This window comes from Bos mutus, chromosome 13 (genome assembly GCF_027580195.1).
Source record: "Bos mutus isolate GX-2022 chromosome 13, NWIPB_WYAK_1.1, whole genome shotgun sequence".
NCBI lineage: Eukaryota > Metazoa > Chordata > Mammalia > Artiodactyla > Bovidae > Bos > Bos mutus.
In genome coordinates this window covers 78052950-78075442 of record NC_091629.1, presented here as the reverse complement: position 1 = coordinate 78075442, position 22493 = coordinate 78052950, and the positions used below count along the sequence as shown (strand labels likewise).

Sequence of the window (22493 nt, the reverse complement as noted above, 5' to 3'; positions counted from 1 at the left end):
TCAAGAAACGTCTTTCCATTCACAAGTCTACAAATATATGCCAAAATCTCTGGTCTGTAAAATCTCCCTGGCCAGCTTCTATCCTGCCCCTCCAAGTGAATGTCACACAGTACAATCTGCATTGTCTGTTGTATATATGTTGTAGACAAGGGAAAGTTTAGAAAGTTTCTGTGTGTTATAGAAAAGTTTGTGTGTGCGTAGAAGAACGTGCTTGTGTGTACACACACACACACAGACTCTGCTCTGTGTATTTGCTTCTGGGGAAAAAATCAATATATCAAATATAGGTAATGTTGATATTTAACATCTGAAATGAATGCCTCCCTGCCTTAGTTAAAATATGAACTCCATTATAATGCCATTGTTAACCAGTGATCAATAAGTAAAGTGTGTCCCAGTGTGTTGGAAACTGTGAAAGCTCTTGCTTGATCCAGTCTGCATATCAATAGACACTTGGGATTTTTTGTGAGATTGGCCAGGGGGTGAGGAGAAGTGAGGTTAACACATGCCTCCTGCTTCAAGTGTAAGAAATATGACATGGGGATTCCAAGGGAAACCTGGCCATCACAGGTTTACAAATCAAAAAATTCTTTGTTTGTTTTAGTGTGAACAGAACTGAGACTAAAAGCAGCACCATGAGTGGATCTCGGAGCAACAGGACCAGTGTGGGAGCATCCAGTCACTCGGTGGCTGCAGAGGGAGCATGGAGGAGGCGGGGGCTGCCAGCCTCATCCAGCCCCCCGGCCATGGGACAGGCGGAGGATGACAGGAAGGCATCTGAGACCCACCAGGGGCTTCCTGCTCTGAAGCTGGAGAAAGGTCATCAGGCCTGGCCAGGAGCAGCAGAAACCTCATCCCAGGGTGCGGTTGCAGACCGGGCTTCTAAGCAGGAGCCTTGTCTGTGGCTGTGAGTCAGCATTCCCCGGTCCAAAGCAGAGTCCTCGAGGGGCCAGAACACCGCAGAAATGCAGGAAGCGCAACCCTGCGGGAGATGCCGACCACCACAAGAGAGTTTCTCTTAGAAGTGATCGATTAGCCCCGAGGGAAATAATAGTGGGAAAAGCAAAGTTGCCAGGGTCCTGCCAACTTGAGAGCTGTCAGATCCGGGGTTACTTTTGAAACAAGATTTGGCAGAAACTGCATCTAATGAAGAGTTGCATGTTTTGGAAAACTCTCTCCTCCAGACATCTTACGAAAAATAAGCCAGGGCAGGCACAACTCAGCCACAAACACTGAAAGCTTAGCTCTGACTCAGGGCAGCCCAACCAAGAAAAGAAAAGGGTGGAAGCAGCTACTTGCTCACAGAAGAAGATTGCAACCCCGTCGTGGAGGATGTCGTGACCAGACCTGGGACAAATGAGCAGTGTGCCTAGAAGCCATGACTTACAGGAATTCAAATGATCATTTTCAGTAGAAGATATGTACCTGCATTGGGCTTCACTTTCAAATCAGCAGCCTCCAGGAGCTTGTTCTGACAACACCGCTCCTTTCTGGTTCACACTTTAATATCAGAAACTTACTTTAGTGCTAAAGAGCCATTGGCTTTGTCGGCAGTGACAGCATCCATAGAGGAAGCACATGAAGAAACCAGTGGTGTGCCTCGTCACATCCTTGCATGAAGCACAGTGACCGTGATGCTGTCTTTGCCGGCCAGTCCTCCTGCCCTGCAGCCTGAGTCGGGCAGCAGTGGTGAACAGGCTTACGGGTCACCCCATCTGCTTGCGGCCCCAGCGTCATATCTGAAAGTATGTGAGAAAGGCAGAGCCTGGGCCCCACCCAGACCTACAGAATGAGAAACTGGGTGATTCTGAAACCTGCTCAAGTTTGGCAACCCCCGGGCTAATTGCAGACCCCTTGGGATTGGTTTCCTGCAGCCTGACTGTCCTGGCCCCCAGCGCATCAGCAGGGCCCATGTGTGGACATGCAGCCGTCACGACCCCTAAGACTTACGAAGCACCTGGCTCAGGGTGTGAAGCACTGTTCCCAGGTCCTTAAGCATGGTGGCCACAGCACCCCGGGAGCTGTGACTGCGCTAAGAGTTGCAGGACATTTACATATAGTTTGGCCTGACATTAGGGGGAGACGTCAGAGAGGCTTGTTCTTTCTTGTAGTTCAGGCATGTCCCTTCCCCTTGCCCCTGCCCCCACCTTTAAGACTCTGGTGAAGTTCAGAACAGATCCAAGCCCAAGAGGAATTCAGTGGGCAGAGTTTGCAGTTCCCCACTTGGAAGGCTGCCTTGGAAATCTAAGGGCAGCTTAGATTTCACACCAGGAGACTTCCATTTGCAGGATCACCCACTGTTGTCTCCAATGGGCTTGCTGAAATGTCATGTAGTGAATCATAGCAATGACTTATTTTGGATGGACAACTACAGTTGATTTTCTTAACCAAGTTTTATTCTGAAATAAGGAAGGAAACTATATTCAAAGGCCACCCATCAAATGTGTCTTTTTTTCCTGCTCAACATTGGGTGGTCCTTTGAAGTAATACCTCCTCCCTAGTAACACGGAAAATCAAGATATTCCCCAAAGTGTAGGAGTTAGCAAAAAAAAAGAACAGAAAAAGCCCAACAAAATGAAAGAATATGGAAATGGACACAGTGTAAGTTCATTCTTAAGATTAGTGGTTTCTCCCAGCTCATTCTGTCCATCCCCCACTCGCCTTTCCTTAGATTGTAGGGCAGGACTCATGAAGAGGCAGCCGAATTTCATGGCACTATTTTGGGTCGTGAAGCTAAGTCTTCCTTGCCATGCCTGGCTGTGGATGCAGGCCTTCTTCGTTGATGCTCCAGACTCTTCTGGAGACTTCTTCCCTTCCTGGGAACCCCAGCCTCACCATCCCCACCAGAAACGTAGCCCTGCCTACTGACGTCTCTTCCTCTTCCCTCCTAGCTCTTAATCTTCCCCCAGGTGCCTCCGTTCACTGGGCTCCACAGTAGAAGAGGTAGCCCAGCAGAATACCAACCACAGTGGAGTGGAGTCCACTCCTCCAGGAAGTGCAGACTGCCCAGGGCAGAACCCTCCTGAGGAGGTGATAGAACATGGTCTGTCCTGAGCCCCCTCTCAGAGTCACCCGTTTTCTGGGTGTGCTTGTCACTGAAGTGTTGTTGAGTCTTAAGCAGAAACAGTTGTTGCAATAGTTTAAGCAGAGAGGGCACAAAATAACAACCCAGGTGATAGGCCAAGAAACAGTGAGCTCCCTGGAAGAGTCTGGAATAAGAAAGAGCCATCCCAACAGCTGCTGCCTGCCCCAGAACCAGGGGGAGCTGTTTGAACTAGAGGCACCAGAGAAAGTTTTTATCAGGTTTTTATTTCATTAGTTAATCTGGGCCTGGTGGTTAAAGCCAGTACTTGTATGTTTAATGATTATCTTTCAAGAAAATTCTTGGCTTTAGAGTTTGGTGTATTTGTGGATATAATGATGACTGAGTTTCAGACTTCCCATCTCCCAATGCAGAGCACATGGTTCAGTCCCTGGTCGGGGAACTAAGATCCCACATGATGAGGGGCAACTAGAGAAGGCCATGTGCCGCAGCTAGAGAAAAGCCTGTGCAATGCAGTGAAAAGCCAGTGCAGCCGAAATTTAAAAACAGAAAAGTTGTTTAACAGCTGTGTCATTGCACAGCTGTAGATCAGTAGGGTCTTTCTCACAGCCTTCATGTACATGGGTTTTAACAGTATTAGCAAAGGGACCAACTTTCTGCTTCTGCACAGGGGCATGTGTTTGAGGAATTTCGCCTTTAAGCATTTTCCTTCCACATGTCTGAAACACCCCTGGTTCTCTTGTTTCTTGAGTGGTTGTTTGATTCTTTGGATATTTGGAAGTTCAGAGGGGAAAATGGATGCCAGGTTTTTTGTTGCTTATTAGGTGGGAAATGAAGAATTGGTTCTCTACTGCTGGAAGTGGGTGTGTTTTGATATTCTTGATAATCTTAGTAATTCATCTACAAATCTGAGACTCTGTCAGTATTCTTGGTTAAAAAGAATAAGTTCTTCAGCCACTCACTTAATAACCCAAATTAAATGTATATTCAAGTTCCTGTAACTCTGATGCTTGGAAGAAATATGGATACTATTGATTAATGTTATAACTTTGAACTCCCTAACTTTCTCAATGTCATGGCTTCTAATTCACCTCCATGTGCTTCCAAATGACTTTTTAATAGATTGTTTTTTTTTTTTTTTTTAATATCCATAAATGTCTGAGAACAGTCAGTGTGACTTTTCTTCCACATTTTTCTTTTCTTTGCCTCTGGAGGTTACCTGTCATCCAGCCGTGCATGTAAATTGTGAAATGCAAAGGAGCAAACATTTGGGCAGAGAGGAATAAATGTTGTAGCTTTTGTTCACTCATTTTAAATGAAGAAAGTAGGAAAATGTATTTCATTTAATAAAAAGCACGAGTCCCAAAAGCCCTCTGTAGTTTTATTTATGGAGAACATAGCTTCTCTCTAAAAAATGTTTCTCAAGATATATCTTGAAAACATCAATGGGATCACAGTTTGTTTGCTTTCAGTGTCTTATTTGGACTTTAACCTGAATTGTGCATGTTGGTGGCCTTTGACTTCAGGCCGAGCTGGGAGAGGGCAGCGCACAGGAGGGAAGGGAACCATCACAGGAGAGTGCTGGGGTCACGGTGCTGCCATCCCGTGGCCTTGAATTCATTCTGGGCAGGCCCCACTGCAGTCTAACACACAGTTCTGGAGACTGGTCCTCCCTTGGCTTTCCTGAGAGCCAGCACCACTCTCCAGCATGCTGTGCTATGGCTTGCATATAGAAATCCTTTTCATTTCTTCTTTTCTTTCATGAGGAAATCTCCATGCATGGTTTGTCAGGACAGGAGAGTTCAAACCTTGTTATTGAAATACAAATCAATTGAAACGTGTTGGAACAAGTAGGAAAACAAAGTTAAGCTGATTTCTGTTAAACAGTTTAAAGTCTTCTTCGGTACCAAATAAATTAAGCATTGTAAAGTGAAGTTAATTCGGATAATCACTCAGGGCAGAGGTCTAACCATATAGATCACGGGTATTACAATTTATGGTATAATTAGATCCTCAGAAATCTGCAGAACTCCCTCTCAATTGGTTTCTGTGTTTACTTAACAAGACACGGAACAAATACATGTCAATGTGTAGCTGAACTGAAGGGACTTGAGTGGATGAAGTTACTGCCTTTAACTGTCAAGAACTACTCAGGTTCAGGGTTGGATTTAATCATGTAAGTTGTGTTATGCAGCATGATTGCCATTACAGTTACTTATTAAAAATCTTGTTAATTAAACAAATCAGTAAAATGAGGAAAACCATACATTTGATCCCAGAGCACCTGACCAGGCAACTAAGGGTGTGGCTTTTTGTTGGTTTTTTTTTTAATTGTGGCTGCTCTGGGCCTTCACTTCATGGCAGCATGCGGGCTCTTCATTGCGGGGTACAAGCTTTTCTGGTTGTGCCACACGGCCTTCCCTAAATGTGGCACTCAGGCTTAGTTGCCCTACAGCATGTGGGATCGTAGTTCCCCAACCAGGGGTCGAACCCACGTGTGCTCCATCAGGAGGCAGAGTCTGAACCGCTGGACCAGCAGGGAAGTCCCCTAAAGATGTGGATTTGACAGAGCCCCAGAGTAGATGTTCTTCAGTCAAGGCAGAAAGCCAGTCGCTGCCTTCATCACCAGGCGAGGTGTCTTCTCCCACTGACCTTACTCTCTTGTTTGGTTTCAGCTACTAAAATAGTTTCCCTGGTGGCTCAGGTGGTAAAGAGTCTGCCTGCAAAGCAGGAGACCTGGGTTCAATCCCTGGGCCTGGAAGAGCCCCTGGAGAAAGGAATGGCTACTCACGCTGGTATTCTTGCCTGGAGAATCCCATGGGCAGAGGAGTCTGGTGGGCTACCTTCCATGGGGTTGCAAGAGTTGGACACAACTGAGCGATTAACACACACTAAAATAGTTTCAATGGTTGTGCATTCCTAGGGGATGAAATTAGTGTGTAGTAGTAAATGAACCTATTTCATGAATAAAAAATAAAATTGTTTTAGTGTGTATCACTTTTCTTTAAAGCAAGTAAACTAATTAATCCTAAGGAATATGCATTCAAAATGCCCTTTTCTGAACACACAATTTAAAATCATCTTTTATTGGTTGGAGACTTTTTCCTCCTTGGAGCAGTTCTGATGGTTTGAAGACTGTTAAAATAATCAAAGGAGCTCCTCATTTGAACCATTGGCCCTAAAAATTTAGGCCTGGAACACCCTGTGCAGATGTTGTGATTAAATGTAAGACTAGGGGTGGTCTTTACAATGTAGCTATATTCCCACTTCTCCCATTTGTGAGCTGAGATAGACTCCTCTAGTGAGGGGTTAAAGTATGTGACCTTGACTTCTTTCCAGAGAATCTTGACATTTCCCAAGGGGATTCCTTTCCATTTCCGAAGTGCAGCACTGAGTGAAGTCCTGGGCCGCCGCCTCCTCTGCACTGCCTCTTATGACAGGTTTCGAGGCCTCTCTGGTTGCTTGCAAATATATTTCCCTTTGGATCCTATGCATAATTTTTTAGAAGCATTTCAAATCAGATTGGGATAATACTACCTGACTCAGCATGAAACGCTGAGAGCCACTGCACCCAAGCCATTTCTTGGTGTTTCAGTCACAGGCCCCAAGTGCCAGCCCAGGAAAGCCACTCTTCCCTGTCTGCTGCTGCTGCCAACCCTGGTACTTTGCCACCAATTTGTTCCTGTGGTTTGGAGACAAGTCACATAACCTCCCAGGCCTCGGTTTCTTCATCTGTCCAATAATATTTGACAGTAAGTGCCACGCCTGGCTCCATAGAACCCCGAGGTAAACGTACCACTCTATGCGTTAAAACTCGTCTGGTTAAAAATGGGTTCAGTGTATGGACACTGGTCACACATTGGAAGGACCTTGTGGGTCATTAGTAGCTTCTAGTTAAATCAGAATCCTTGAGATTTGGCCTAGGCATTGGCAGTTTTAAAAGCTCCTCAAATTCCCATGAGATGCCATAGTTAAGAACTGTTGTTTAAAAGTAGGGGTGGCAGTTTTTGTGTGTCTAAATACTGGGTGCTAGAAGAGGCAGGGTCTACGAAGAGCTGAGTATCCTTGAGAAGGGCTTTGTGCAGGTCAGAAGTGGGCCTGACAGACAGCTGTGGGAAGCTGCGTGCAGCACAGGGAGCTGAGCTCGGGCTCTGTGACGACCTGGGGGTGGGGTGGGGTGGGGACGCCCGAGAGAAAGGGGGTGCGTGTGTACGTGCAGCTGATGCAGTTTGCTGTGCAGCAGAAACTACCACAACGCTGTGAAGCAGATACATTCCAAAAATGAAACGTTTCTACTGGAAACTGGAAAAGGCTTAGGTGACAAGGTACCAGTAGGTGTACGTTTTACTCCCACAGAGAGACCCGTTCTCTCTTCTGCAAGTCCCCCTGTGTTAGTTAGCTCTGCTGCTTTACACTCGACACATCAGAGCCCAGCTTCCTCTTTGTAGGCACTGAGACATTGTTACCCTCCTACAGAAGATGGGTTTTTAAAGCACCTAAGTAATTGTCTGGGCTTTGCCTTTGATCCACTATCATTAATATCATTAATAAGCTCTCAAAAGTGCGTGTGAATCTCAAGTTCACGCTTAGCAGGGCAGTGGAAGAAAGAACGCTTTTAAAATAATTTGGCTCAGAAAGCACATCTGAAATAACCCTGTGGGAAAAAGAGGAGAATTTCTCATCCTCGGAAGGATTACCTAGGACAGAGATGCTGACCTTGTGTTTTAAGTTCACTTACATTTCGTAAAACCTCATTCATCCCCCAGCCTGATTTATTTTAGGAGGTGAAGCAGGCTGTGGGAGGGGAGTCTGGTGCTATGCAGTTTTCATGTTTGCTTTCTGTTTTTTTTTTTTTTTCCACAGTTACCCAAAGATCATAACATGCATATATTTCTTTAAAAAAAAAAAAAAAGTTTGCTTCATGAGCTTTACTACAGCTTTTCTCTCAGAAATCAGCGCTGAAGAATTCTTTGCTCTGCAGGCTTCCACAGCGATCCAGTCCCAGAAGGCGGGTGCCCAGGGCGAGCAGAGCAGTGACCTCTGTGGGGGAGAGGTCAGCTGAGCAGCGAGGCTCAAAAGGGAGGAAGAAAAAGCAGCTCCTCAGCGGGGAGTTTGACTTGCTTCAGGGCAGAAGAGCTTTTATAAATAAGGTCCCAGGCTCCCACGCCCTCTCGCCAGTCTTCTGTTACCAGTCCTGTCTCTGCCCTTAGACACATGCGCACACACTCATGGACACACACAGACATACAGACACATTCATGGACACACAGTAGTGGATGCACACACACACTGACACACATTCAGACATACAGACACATGGACACACTTAGACACAAACATTCATGGATATGCATACACAGTCATGAACACAGACGTACACACTCATGAACACAGACATACACACATTGACTCATACACACAGATACACATTCATGGACACACAGACACAAACATTCATGGACACCTACAGACATGATCATGAACACACAGACACACACACACTAGTGGACACACAGGAACACAGTAGTGGATGCACACATAAAGACATTACACATGGGCGTACATACACACTACACAGTCACACTCATGACACACGATACACTGGTGGACACAGACACTGATAGACACACATGGACACATGCACACAGTCACACTCATGGACACACTCAGACACACAGACACAATCCTGGACACACTTTTGTGGACACATACTCATTGCTACGCAAACTAGTGGACATGTACACACAGACATGCTCACGGACACACCCTGGTGGACACACACCCTGGTGGACATGGCCCCGGCTCTCACTTGCCGTGCCTGCCTCTCCCCACCTGCCTCTGGATCTTCAGTTGGACAGACATCCTTCTCCAGAGGAGCAGGTGATGGATTGGCTGGGGATTTTTCTAGGCCCAGTGGCTCCTACGGCCCTTTCAGTTCCTCCACAGGCTCAGCTGGTGAGAAGAATGTGGAGTGCTCGTTCCCAAACCCACCGTGGGTGCCTGGGAGGACTGAGACCAACCCATCCGTCTGTGCCTGCTGTCAGAGGGAGGAGGGGGATGGTCAATCAGGACGACCTCCAATCTCCATGGGACACACAGGGCCAGAGCTGGGAATGTGTTCTCACAGGAGGGGCCTGGAAGACCTTCCCCAAATGATGCCGGTGTGGACAGGGGCTTGTGAAACAGCAGCTTTGCTTTGCTGTGTATATTCTCCTTCCGCATGCTTTCCTGTGAGCCTCTTGCAGTGCCCTCTGCTCCGTGACCCTGCAGAGCAGGGTGGAGCCTGCCTGGGCGGAGCCTGGGGCATCTAGCAAAGCGTCCTCGGGTGGCTCTGCCATGGGAGGAATGACTCTCCGAGTCAGAGACACAGGTACCAGGTCTGCTGGTGGCTGGCCGGGGGCAGCGCTCAGCATCTTCTGGCTTTTCTCAGGACCTAATGCAGAAACCCCTTGTGCTGAATCCCTTTCCTATTTTCAATCTCTCTGACTTCTACTGTAACCAGCCAGGAAAAACTCCCTGCTTTTAAATCTCCACTTGGATAATTGCATTTTAAGGTGAACTGATTTGGTAACTTTAATTATGTAAAAAAAAAAAAAAAATCCCTTCACAGTGGGACCTGGATTAGTGTTTGGTCAAATAACCAGGGGTAGGAGTCTCTAGGGACCGTCCACCACCAGATCCAACAGCCCTTGGCTCTTCTCTAACACAGGTGCAGTTCAAGGGAGAGAATGGGGGGGCTTCCTCAGTGGTCCAGTGCCACCAAGTGAGAAGAAGGCCATACTGCCAAGGCAGGGGGCAAGGGTTTTCATCCCTGGTCTGGGAACTAAGATCCCACGCATTGTGCAGTATGGCCAAAAGATTTTTTAAAAAGTGAGAATGGAGACAGTCATTGAAATCTAGCTGGACTTCCTGTTTTAATGGACTCTGGTCTCACGTGACTTAGAGAAATACAGAGGGTGCGTTCTTTCTTGCTGCCCTCCCTTTCTGTGAATACTGACCAAGTGACACACATTTCTTATCACCATTTTGCAGATGGGGAAACTGAGGCACAGAGCATTTTGGAAACTTTCACGAGTTGGTAAGTGGCAGAACTGAGAATCCAGGCCTGTCTAAACCCCAAAGCCCAGTGACTTCTGTTGAGCCACAGTGGTGTGAGCCTAACACCGCCCAGACAGAAGATACTGGCGCCAGGACTCAAGGAAGAAAGTGCTGCAGGGAAATCAAGGAGGTGTGGCTCCGGAGTGCAGGCCCTGACTACTCAGGGCTCGGTAGCTGAGAAGGCGAAAGTGACAGGCGGCCAGCTAGGCCGCGGTGGAGGCCTGTCTGTTTGAATTTAACTACAGTTGACTTAGTATTGTGTTAGTTTCAGGTGTACAGCTTCAGATGCTTTGCTTTACAGATAATTACAAGATACTGAATATAGTTCCCTTTGCTATACAGTAAACACTTATTGTTTATTCTATATATAGTGGTATGTATCTTTTAATCCCATACTTCTATAATAATTTATCCCTCCCTCTCCCCTTTTGCCTTTGGTAACCACAAGATGATTTTTTTCCTCTGGCTATGAGTCTGTTTCTGTTTTGCAAATAAGTTGATTTGTATTATTGTTTTTTAGACTCCACATATAAGTGATCTCGTATGACCTAAATCAAATCCCTTATGATTATACAGTGGAAGTGAGAAATAGATTTAAGGGCCTAGATCTGATAGATAGAGTGCCTGATGAACTATGGACTAAGGTTCGTGACATTGTACAGGAGACAGGGATCAAGACCATTCCCATAGAAAAGAAATGCAAAAAAGCAAAATGGTTGTCTGGGGAGGCCATACAAGTAGCTGTGAAAAGAAGAGAAGGGAAAAGCAAAGGAGAAAAGGAAAGATATAAGCATCTGAATGCAGAGTTCCAAAGAATAGCAAGAAGAGATAAGAAAGCCTTCTTCAGTGATCAATGCAAAGAAATAGAGGAAAACAACAGAATGGGAAAGACTAGGGATCTTTTCAAGAAAATGGGAGATACCAAAGGAACATTTCATGCAAAGATGAGCTCGATAAAGGACAGAAATAGTATGGACCTAACAGAAACAGAAGATATTAAGAAGAGATGGCAAGAATACACAGAAGAACTGTACAAAAAAGATCTTCACAACCCAGATAATCACGATGGTGTGATCACTGACCTAGAGCCAGACATTCTGGAATGTGAAGTCAAGTGGGCCTTAGAAAGCATCACTATGAACAAAGCTAGTGGAGGTGATGGAATTCCAATTGAGCTATTCCAAATCCTAAAAGATGATGCTGTGAAAGTGCTGCACTCAATAGGCCAGCAAATTTGGAAAACTCAGCAGTGGCCACAGGACTGGCAAAAGTCAGCTTTCATTCCAATCCCAAAGAAAGGCAATGCCAAAGAATGCTCAAACTACTGCACAATTGCACTCATCTCACATGCTAGTAAAGTAATGCTCAAAATTCTCCAAGCCAGGCTTCAGCAATACGAGAACCATGAACTTTCTGATGTTCAAGCTGGTTTTAGAAAAGGCAGAGGAACCAGAGATCAAATTGCCAACATCCACTGGATCATGGAAAAAGCAAGAGAGTTCCAGAAAAACATCTATTTCTGCTTTATTGACTATGCCAAAGCCTTTGACTGTGTGGATCACAATAAACTGTGGAAAATTTTGAAAGAGATGGGAATACCAGACCACTTGATCTGCCTCTTGAGAAACCTATATGCAGGTCAGGAAGCAACAGTTAGAACTGGACATGGACCAACAGACTGGTTCCAAATAGGAAAAGGAGTTCGTCAAGGCTGTATATTGTCACCCTGCTTATTTAACTTATATGCAGAGTATATCATGAGAAACACTGGACTGGAAGAAACACAAACTGGAATCAAGATTGCCGGGAGAAGTATCAATAACCTCAGATATGCAGATGACACCACCCTCATGGCAGAAAGTGAAGAGGAACTCAAAAGCCTGCCAAAGATCTAAATAGACATTTCTCCAAAGAAGACATACAGATGGCTAACAAACACATGAAAAGATGCTCAACATCACTCATTATCAGAGAAATGCAAATCAAAACCACTATGAGATACCATTTCACACCAGTCAGAATGGCTGCGATCCAAAAGTCTACAAATAATAAATGCTGGAGAGGGTGTGGAGAAAAGGGAACCCTCTTACACTGTTGGTGGGAATGCAAACTAGTACAGCCACTATGGAGAACAATGTGGAGATTCCTTAAAAAACTGGAAATAGAACTGCCTTATGATCCAGCAATCCCACTGCTGGGCATACACACTGAGGAAACCAGAAGGGAAAGAGACACGTGTACCCCAATGTTCGTCGCAGCACTGTTTATAATAGCCAGGACATGGAAGCAACCTAGATGTCCATCAGCAGATGAATGGATAAGAAAGCTGTGGTACATATACACAATGGAGTATTACTCAGCCATTAAAAAGAATACATTTGAATCAGTTTTAATGAGGTGGATGAAACTGGAGCCTATTATACAGAGTGAAGTAAGCCAGAAGGAAAAACACCAATACAGTATACTAACGCATATATATGGAATTTAGAAAGATGGTAACGATAACCCTGTATACGAGACAGCAAAAGAGACACTGATGTATAGAACAGTCTTATGGACTCTGTGGGAGAGGGAGAGGGTGGGAAGATTTGGGAGAATGGCATTGAAACATGTGAAATGTCATGTATGAAACGAGATGCCAGTCCAGGTTCAATGCACGATGCTGGATGCTTGGGGCTGGTGCACTGGGACGACCCAGAGGGATGGTATGGGGAGGGAGGAGGGAGGAGGGTTCAGGATGGGGAACACATGAGAAATAAAGGAATAAAAAATTAAAAAAAAAAAGAGAGTGAAAAAGTTGGCTTAAAGCTCAACATTCAGAAAACGAAGATCATGGCATCCGGTCCCATCACTTCATGGGAAATAGATGGGGAAACAGTGGAAACAGTGTCAGACTTTATTTTTCTGGGCTCCAAAATCACTACAGATGGTGACTGCAGCCATGAAATTAAAAGACGCTTACTTCTTGGAAGGAAAGTTATGACCAACCTAGATAGCATATTAAAAAGCAGAGACATTACTTTGCCAACAAAGGTTCGTCTAGTCAAGGCTATGGTTTTTCCTGTGGTCATGTATGGATGTGAGAGTTGGACTGTGAAGAAGGCTGAGCACCGAAGAATTGATGCTTTTGAACTGTGGTATTGAAGACTCTTGAGAGTCCCTTGGACTGCAAGGAGATCCAACCAGTCCATTCTGAAGGAGATCAGCCCTGAGATTTCTTTGGAAGGAATGATGCTGAAACTGAAACTCCAGTACTTTGGCCACCTCATGCAAGGAGTTGACTCGTTGGAAAGGACTCTGATGCTGGGAGGGATTGGGGGCAGGAGGAGAAGGGGACGACAGAGGATGAGATGGCTGGGTGGCATCACTGACTCGATGGACGTGAGTCTGAGTGAACTCCAGGAGTTGGTGATGGACAGGGAGGCCTGGTGTGCTGCGATTTATGGGTTCGCAAAGAGTTGGACACGACTGAGAGACTGATCTGATCTGATCTGATGATATTTATCTTTGTCTGGCTTCACTTTGGTATGATAATCTCTAGATCCATCCATGTTGCTGCAAATGGCAATATTTCATTCTTTTTGTGGCTGAATAATATTCCATATCACATCTGCTTCATCCATTCATCTGTTGATGGACAGATGTCTTGGCTGTTCTGAACAGTGCTGCGATGAACATTGAATGTGAAAGTGTTAGTCGCTCAGTCATGTGGGACTCTGCGACCCCATGGACTGTAGCCCGCCAGGCTCCTCTGTGCATGGAATTCTCCAGGCAAGAATACTGGAGTGGGTTGCCATGCTCTTCTCCAAGGGATCTTTCCCACCCAGAGATCAAACCCAGGTCTCCCACATTGCAGGCAGATTATTTACCATCCGTGCCACCAGGGAAGCCCCTCTATGAACGCTGAGGTGCATGTATCTTTGTCAGTTCAAGTTTTCATCTTTTCCAGATATATGCTCAAGAGTAGAATTGCTGGATCATATGGTTAGCTCTATTTCCAGTTGTTTAAGGAACCTCCGGACTGTTTTCCATAGTAACTGCGTCAGTTTACCTTCTGTTCAGGCCTTTTTACCCATGTTGGATCAAGAACTCACAGTTCGCAAAGGTAAAGATGCCAGCCATGGACGCAGCTGAGTGAGGTGGGAGGCCTCGCTCAGCGCCCCACCCCCACACTCCTTTTCTTTTATGTCTTGGCCACTTCGTCCTTAGTTTTGTGCAAACCTGTTGCTGTTTCACATTTGTGCTCTTCCTTTCTGATTGGTGCCTTGGATTCTTTCAAAAACACTTCCAGAAACCGTCCTGCGGAGCCAGAGAGCCCCCGAGGATATCTGACTGTCATCATCCTGAATTTGGGGGGGTGTACATTTCTGTCTCCAGGACGGCGTTTTCCTAAATGGGTCCTCGAGGGTGCCTTGGCGCATAGGAAACTTTAGCATAAAGCGTGTAATTCTGGGCTCCCCAGCATGAGCAACAGGTTGAAGACGTGGGATCCGCTCCGGCCCCTCCTCGGCGGGTGGGGACACGTGGAGGAATCCAGTGGCCCATGGGCGGTTCCGGGAATCCCCGGATGTGTCTATGCTGGCCCTGGCCACGGATGGCATCACGTTCAGCCGCCTGGGAGTTTAGTCCTTTAACTAGTCGGGTGCTATTTGCTCTGTAGCCTGCCCTGGAGGCAAGCATGGTGGAGGGGCTGTGAGAGCAGGCCTGCTGCAGTGGCAGTCACCTGACCCCGCCCGCCCCTCCCAGCTGCTGCCGAAAGGACCCTCTTGAAAACCCGGTGAGGTGCGCCTGTGCGTGCAACGCAGAGGGAGGGGCAGGATGTAGGCGGCTGTCGCTTGCTTTCCTTTCTCACCCTCTTTTCCTGCGATTCATTTTCTAATTCCGTGAAGCAGAAACTCAAAAGGAAATCCGAAGCTGGCCATGAACAAGGGATCGCCTCCAAAGGAGCAGGGCCATGTCTGCCTTTGCTTTGGGGAATGTGCATTGTTCGTGGGGTCGTAAAGCTGTCAATTTCTAGGCAGAGTCTGGAGGAGGCAAGCTCGGATGGTCACACTGACTTTGTGGTGGCATCCTGTGCCTTCATTTTGGTCCCTTGCTCACTTCCCAAGTTTGCATCTTTGACAGTCACATCAAGGGCAGATTCTGGAGATAAACCTGACAAATCCCCAGAAGACGCTGAAAACACAGCAACCCAGCTGACAGCCCCAGATTCTAGCCCTAATTCTTGCTGACTCGGTGTGACCTGGAATGGGTCCCTGATCCTCTTTAGGTCCCAGTTTTCCCACCTGGGAAAGGAAGGGCGGATCCTTTGCTTGGGAAGGTCTCCAATTGCGTTACTATCCAGTGAGTCTCCCATTAAGTCTTTTCAGCTGCACTTTCTGAGAAAGGCTGAAGTAAAGCAGTTTTTCCCCCTTCAGGTGGAAAAGAGAGCCGGGGCCAACCCGTCTGGGTGCGGACCTGTCATTAGGAAGCCAGCTGCCAGCTTGTGTTCCCTTGGGATGGAGGAGGAGCCCCGCGGTCCCTGCCAGGAGAGGGTCCCTTTAACAAAAAGCTGGTGCCGCCATCTGCTTTCGCCCTCTGGGTAATTCAGCTCCTGGGTGCCCTGATGTGGAGAGTGGCGAGGGAGGCGTTGGGGAGGGGGGGCGGGTAGGTCAGTGGGCAGGCCTCGATTCAAGGTTCTTATTGGACTTTAGAGCCTTTACTCGCCGAGTTAATTTCCCCAACTTGCCTATCACAGGTTAATACTGGACCCGTGCATAATGATACATAATTTAAGACTTGTAAAAGCTGCCCAGGACTTGAAAGGAACACAGTCTAAGCCAGGAGCCTGTGCCTGGCATGCAAGAGCAAGTAACACAGGTAGAATTTATGTCCAAAGCGGGGGAGCCGCACCCTCGTGACACCGTCTCAGAGGGTGCCACGCTGTGTGCAGGCCCTTCTGTGCCAGGCGGCAGCACCCAAGCCCTGCAACCATCACCCCCACTTGCACTTAACCACCACTGGAAAGCAGTTAGTTGTTCACAAGGGGAAGTTCTTTATTCTAAGACCCAGGAATATCTCATGGATGTAAAGTGACACAACATGATTGCCCTAATGGTTTCTGAACTCTGTTTTTAAGACTTCTGGGGCCAGAACCCCACAGAACTGCCCTGGGGCACCCTTCTACTTCTGATAGCCAAGCTGTCTGTTGGCATAGTTGGAGCCTGACATAGCCTGAGTCGGGATGTTTAGCTGCTTGTGGGATGGAAAAAAAATGTTAAGAAAAATAATTGTTGTTTTTGCAAACTATCTATTTAAAAACAGAACCTCAGGAAGCAGATTTCTGTTTCAAGGCTCAGATGAATCAGAGCTTACAAAGTATAAATACACATTAGCAGGAGGAGGCTTCCCATAACCCAGTGCTGGTGTGCCTTCCCAGCCCCGGAACCTCTGACTCCTGCTTCTCATTCCCAGCAGAGGCAAGAAAGCAAGCCTCCATGGAAGCGGAAGTGCTGGAACCTCGCTCAGCCCGAGTTGCAAACCTCTGCAGGCCAGTGGAAGTTTTGTATTTTTTTCTTTAAAAGCAACTGGTTGTTCACCACACACTCGCTCACTTTAGGGTCGACAGGTGTATGCTGTTCGGAAATGTGGCAAACCCGCAGGCTGATTCCTTGGGCTCTTTGCTACCTAAGAAAGATTACCAAATAAGTTAACTTTGACTCACTGACCCCTCAGATCAGCCAATAAAATGAAGCGCTTACACCACAACTTGCTCAAGGGGTAGTGTAATTGATTTACTTAAAAATGATGTCAGGTGGCAATTGAGCAACAAACTGGCTTCCAGACTGCTTAATTCAGTTTAACAAGGAGGAAAAACCTTGTAATTAACGGAAGAGCTTGAATACTTTGGAAGCTGTTTTCAAAGTCTGCCATACCTAAGCTGGGGAGGGTGGGGGTAGGAGGGTAGGAGCTTGTTGAAAACTATAAGTTCCCAGGCCCCGCTTGCAAGTCAGGGGCCAGGCCTGGGATTCTGCATTTAAGAGAAACCCCTTTGCAAGTTCTGCTTCTCTGCTCATCACCCAGTCTCACTTGACTTTTAGTTAAGCTCTACTCCCTTTTCTGTTCTAAGTCTACATTGTATATATATGTCTAGAATCCTAGGACAGTTTCCCATCCTAAAGCAACCAGCTTTGAGCTGCTGTTTTCCTGGAGTTTCATGGTATATATGTACTAATGTTGGAATTCTAGTTCATCACGTTTCTGATGGGAAAATTCTTCATCTTCCAGAGCCTGATTATAGAGGGCATAGAGCTTTCAGGGGGTGGGGGCGGGGAAGGTTCTGGGGCTCTTCTCTTGCAGTTTCCTGCCCCCAGGACAACCAGGACTCCAGTGCAGGATGCCTGCTATCTGAAGAAAGGTTGACACCTGCCCTTACCAACCAAGGTCCTGGCTTCGAACTGTGTCCAGATGAGCCTGTCTCCTCCTTTCCACCACCCAGTGTGACCTGTGTAGACGGCTCCTTGAAATAACAAGATCACTCCTCTCTTAGAACAAAGAACTGCAGAGGTCATCAAACTTTTTTCTTGGCACACAAGCATCTGGCAACTACCCAGGGAATTTGGGGGTCCTGCAGAATCCAAGTTTACAAACCACCAGAGCAAGGTAGTATTGGAATTCAGATTTAGTCCTGCTGGTCGGTCTGCTCCTCCCTCTGACCCCACCCTGCAAAGAGCCGCACCCGGACAGGGAGCAGTCATGGGGACCACCCAACTCCACAGAGAGCTGCGCCCAGACGGGGAGCCGTCGGGGACCAGACTCGTCTCGGTGCTTGTCCTTGGTGGCACCTCCCAGGTGAGCCAGAACTCCGTCCCCGCCCCCGACCATGCACAAGGAACAGGGGCCTGCCATCCATTCTTAACCACGACACCCGCTGGGACACAGCTCCTAACCTGGTAGAAAGAGAAGGGTCCCAAGAATGAAGCAAGATCAACATCCGCATGGCTTTTCCTGCGCTCAGCCTGCCGCTCCAGGTGGACGTGCACCACGAAGACTGGATGGGGTGCACAGCCGGAGAGCAGCGGCTGGGAGGAGGGCAAGCTGGGGCTTCCTGCACAGAGGAGGGCACTCCTGGCAGCTCCCTGAAGCTGCTGGAAGCTGTCCACGAGCCCGTCACTGGCGGCTCAGCCTCCACGCAGAAGGTGCCAGAAGACCGACCCCCCCACACACACCCCCAACACCGCGCTGGCATGCCTGTTGCCCACAGCTCTCCTGCCCGTCACCGGCGGGACAGCCCAGTGCCGGCTCCCAGGGCTGACCAAGAGGGAGGCCGCTGGCAGCTCACCCCTGGGAGCAAGGTGATGAGCGGTGAGACGGGCCCTCAACCCCAGAGCCTGGCATCACCACCTCCTGGAGGCCAGCCTGGAGGCAGGAGCATGCACAGAAGCCTCGAGGGTGTGGTCCGCAGTGACGCCAGGACAGTCCTATTCATCCAAGTAGCCAGAGAGGAAGAGAAGGCATCCTGCCTCCCTCCTAATCCCTCAGCACCGATTCCAAGCTATTTAAAACCCTCTAGGGTGGGTATCGCCCCAAAGTTGCTCAAAACAATTCACATCCACACTGCAGGCCATTAATCCAGTGGTGTTTATTCAAGCAGTATTCACACTCGCTGTTGAATAACAAGGGCATCAAGACCCCAAAGATGGGGCTCTCACAGCTCCAGCTTCACAGCAGCCTCTCTAGGAGGGGTTTCAAGAACTTAAGATGAAGGTGATGGCTGAAAAGGCTTGCCGTTCTTGCTCTGGGTCCCCGAGGAGTACAGCCTGCTTCTCTCATCCCGGTCACCAGACAGACCCAGGCCAGCGGCAGAGGCACAGCTGGGCAAAACTACGTAAGCTCAGAAGAGGCCACACTGGTCCATGTTTTCGTACAAAAAATTTAATAAATATGACTTTTCAAAATGTATTGCCAGGAACAACACAAAGATGCATGTTTATGTTCGTATAACACTAAGAGGACAATACAAAGGATCTTCATGGTCTCAATGGTGAACTAACAAAATCAGTTTTGAATAAGCCTTTTTGAACTTAAACTTCATCATAGCGTTTTGATTTCCTCACTTAAGGCAGGCAATGGACTCTATGGCAAATCTAAACAGTGATCTTACTGGACATTTTATGGTTCAAGTATTCAACTAGCTTATTAGAATACTCCCTAAATGCAGTAGATAAAAAAATCAAATCAGTCTTACATAACGAATGGTGAAAAGAAATCAGAATTTACAAAATGAGATTGGTGTGCTTCCAACTTCACACAATTAATTTGATATTTTTATTGATCTTCAACCACTCAACATTTTGGCTATGTTTAGTCATAGCTCACCTTGTTCCCTTAAACTGCTAGGCAGCAGATCATCTGCCTGTCTCTCTTCAAGTCTTTAAAAAAAAAAAAAAAAAAACTGTTCTAGACTAATTCTCAAACTGCCTCTCAGTCGGGGTTTTAAATATCTGACGTCGTACGGAAAAAAAAAAAAAAAATTCCACCAGTATTCCAGGCACAAAAGGCCCACCCTATTGTCTTAAACTATTTTCAAACACCTTAATTTTGGCTTATAGGCAACACATAATAAGAAAATAGGTTCAAAAAAATAAAGCCATACGCTTATAACGCTATCAAAAACCTTCAATTCTAAACACGTACATATAAATAAAAAGGAATGATGTCTTAAGGCTCTTGATTATTAAGTTAATAAATCAAATATACACAGTGATTAATAAAAAAAAGAATTATTTACATAACTATACAAAATTCTACTTTTGACACATTTTTCCTCTTTAAATTCTTCATTTTACCAGCAACTGCTGACATCAAAGTCCCCCCTCCCCCAACAACAACAAAATACAATAAAAAAAAATAAATAATAAACTCATTTGTGATAGTTGCTGTGGTTCTGAGCTGCAAAGGCACTTTTCAAATACAGAACTACTTGGACGTCATCATAAAACCAATATACAAAAACAACTCAAGAGTCAATAAATATAAATAAAAACTATGATCCTAAGACTGCATCACCATCGGGACATCTGGCAGAAATGGAAGCTGGGCGTACTCCTGGGAGCCTGATCCGGAGGTGCGGGCAGGCGGGGGCGGGGGGCCCGGTGTTTGCATAGCTGCGCGGTGCGGTGCCACCCAGCCAACCACGGAGACTACCACTGCCAGTGTAAGCCAGCTTGTCAGAACTTAAATTAACACGCGACTCTACATCCAGGACAGCGCGGGGCCGGAACACGACAGACAGGGCGGCTGCGGGAGCGGGAGCCCCGGGAGCCCCTGGACAGCGCCCGCCCGTCTGCTATACGATGTACTCCATGCGGTTCAGGCTCTGCGCGCTCTCCAGGTCTCTGTTGTCCTGTTTGTTTGTCCAGTTGGGGTGTTTGGCCGGCGTGCCATGGGCGGGCTTCTCCTCTCGGTCGACCAGCGTGTACGTGGCCTGCTTGGCGAAGCGTGCCTTCTGCTGGTGCTTGTCCATGTCGTCCTCCTCCACCTCCGAGTTGTGTGTCCTTATTTTGGACATTTTGGAGTTCTTGCTCTCGTAGTCCTTGACGGGGACCGTGTTGGCCCCATGCTTCTCGATGGGGTTCTTAATCTGGTTCAGCTGCTCGCGCACGTTGTTGGTGGTGTTATCCTCGGAAGCCGCGCGCGCGTGGCTGCCCGGCTTCCGGCGCTTGCGCACGCACCAGTAGAAGGCGGTCACCAGGCAGCAGACCCAGGCCACGGTCAGCACCGAGCTCAGCAGCGGCACCAGGAAATCTGCACGGCAGGGCAGCAGCGGGGAGCCCGGTGAATCACACCGCAGCCCCAGCCCTTTCCCCACCCGTACTGTCCCTCCCGGCGTCCTCAGAGACCCTGCTGGCCTCCCCAGAGAGACCGGGCCAAACGGCAGCCCATACGGGTGCCCACCTCCGTGTGGGGAGGGGCGTCTGGGCCAGGGGTGGGGAGTCCGGCTACTGAGACAGCTCATGAGATGAGTGGTTCTCAGAATCTTCAGAAAGAGGGCCCTGGGATGCATGGCTCCAACGCCCCCGGGGGTCCCTTGCCAGCTATAGCACAGTGATGCTCCAGGGATCCCCGGGGGACTCCGGCTGCCCTGCAGGGCCACTGAGCCATTCATCAAAGCTGTGCTTAGGATGGACAGTTTCCCAACCTCAGAGCACAAGCAGGCTCCACGAAGACACATACTCAGGGTACGGCAACACTCTGCCAGGGCGGTGCCTGACAGCCAGAGACAGCCCGCAGGCAGGGGACAAGTCAGGCCACCTCTGCCCACAGTCATGGGATCCAGTCATGTCAGCCAGCCTCTGTCTTCTTGCTAGTTAAAAATGGGGGTCCTTGAACAGGGAACCGGCAGGTAACTTCCCGCCTGGGGGTTTTCCTGGATGTAGGTTGTGCTGGTCTTATTGATGAGCTGGACAGGACGGTCCCCACAGAAAGGGACCCCAACCCCACCACCTACCTGTTCTGCTCTTCAGAGGACGCCTCTGAACTCTCACTTCCGCAACGGCAGCAATCAGCGAGCTGTTCCCGTCACGTTTACTGACGAGATTTATGATTTTGTCGGTGATCTCCTTGATAGGGTTTCCATCATCCCGGATGTCTTCAGCAGACTGGAAAAGGAAGCATCAGACCCAGGGGGTCAGGGACACTCACCAGTCACTTTTACTCAAAATTATTTGACCACACATGTATGCCATTCCCTGGCGGCTCAGACGGTAAAGAATCTGTCTACAGTGCTGGAGGACCCAGCTGGGGATTTCTGGGCTGCGAAGATCTCCTAGAGAAGGGAATGGCAACCCACTCCACTATTACTGCCTAGGAAATCCTATGGACAGAGAAGCCTGGTGTGCTATGGTCCATGGGGTTGCAAAGAGTTGCATACGACTGAGCTCCTAACACACATGTACGTCAAGCTCTCCTTCCATGTATCTGTTCATCTGGATACCAGCTAAGTGAGCTTTCTGGGCTACTTCCAGTGAAACGACTCGGTGTGAATGGGTCTCATACTCACAATGGCCACGTGTATTTCATTGTTTGCAGAAGGGGAAGGCTCGCAAGCTATGTAAATCGAATATTCGGCAGAAACATTCTTCAAAATATTCAAATTTCGCAGTTCGCTGCAAATATGCTCCGTGGTGAGACCCTAGAATGATATTTTAAAATCCACACGTGTGTAAGGGAGAGGAATGAAAAAAGACTGCTGTTTACTTGAAAGGGAGGCTGCGTGCAAGCCGAGCTTTGGTGAAGGACAAGAATCCAGGCTAAGGAAGAGATCCGAGCTCATGATGTCTCTGCTTTAGGGCAAGTGGACACACCCCACCCT

The 22493-nt window shown here is 47.7% G+C and overlaps 2 protein-coding genes across 2 annotated transcripts in view; one reads left to right on the top strand and one right to left on the bottom strand.

Annotated features, from left to right (window-relative positions):
* Window positions 1-2565, top strand: part of SLX4IP (SLX4 interacting protein) — a 216969-nt gene extending 214404 nt beyond the window's left edge. Inside the window, 5 exon segments of the mRNA XM_070381976.1 lie at window positions 605-835; window positions 837-1054; window positions 1057-1169; window positions 1171-1217; window positions 1219-2565. Coding sequence (XP_070238077.1) covers window positions 605-835; window positions 837-1054; window positions 1057-1169; window positions 1171-1217; window positions 1219-1360 — 751 coding nt within the window. The 3' untranslated portion in view covers window positions 1361-2565.
* A 16177-nt stretch (window positions 2566-18742) lies between these two features.
* Window positions 18743-22493, bottom strand: part of JAG1 (jagged canonical Notch ligand 1) — a 44567-nt gene continuing 40816 nt past the window's right edge. The window contains exons 24-26 of the mRNA XM_005886903.3: window positions 22182-22313; window positions 21630-21780; window positions 18743-20926 (exon numbers count right to left, since the gene is read on the bottom strand). Coding sequence (XP_005886965.2) covers window positions 20469-20926; window positions 21630-21780; window positions 22182-22313 — 741 coding nt within the window. The 3' untranslated portion in view covers window positions 18743-20468. The remainder of the gene's footprint in view (window positions 20927-21629; window positions 21781-22181; window positions 22314-22493) is intronic.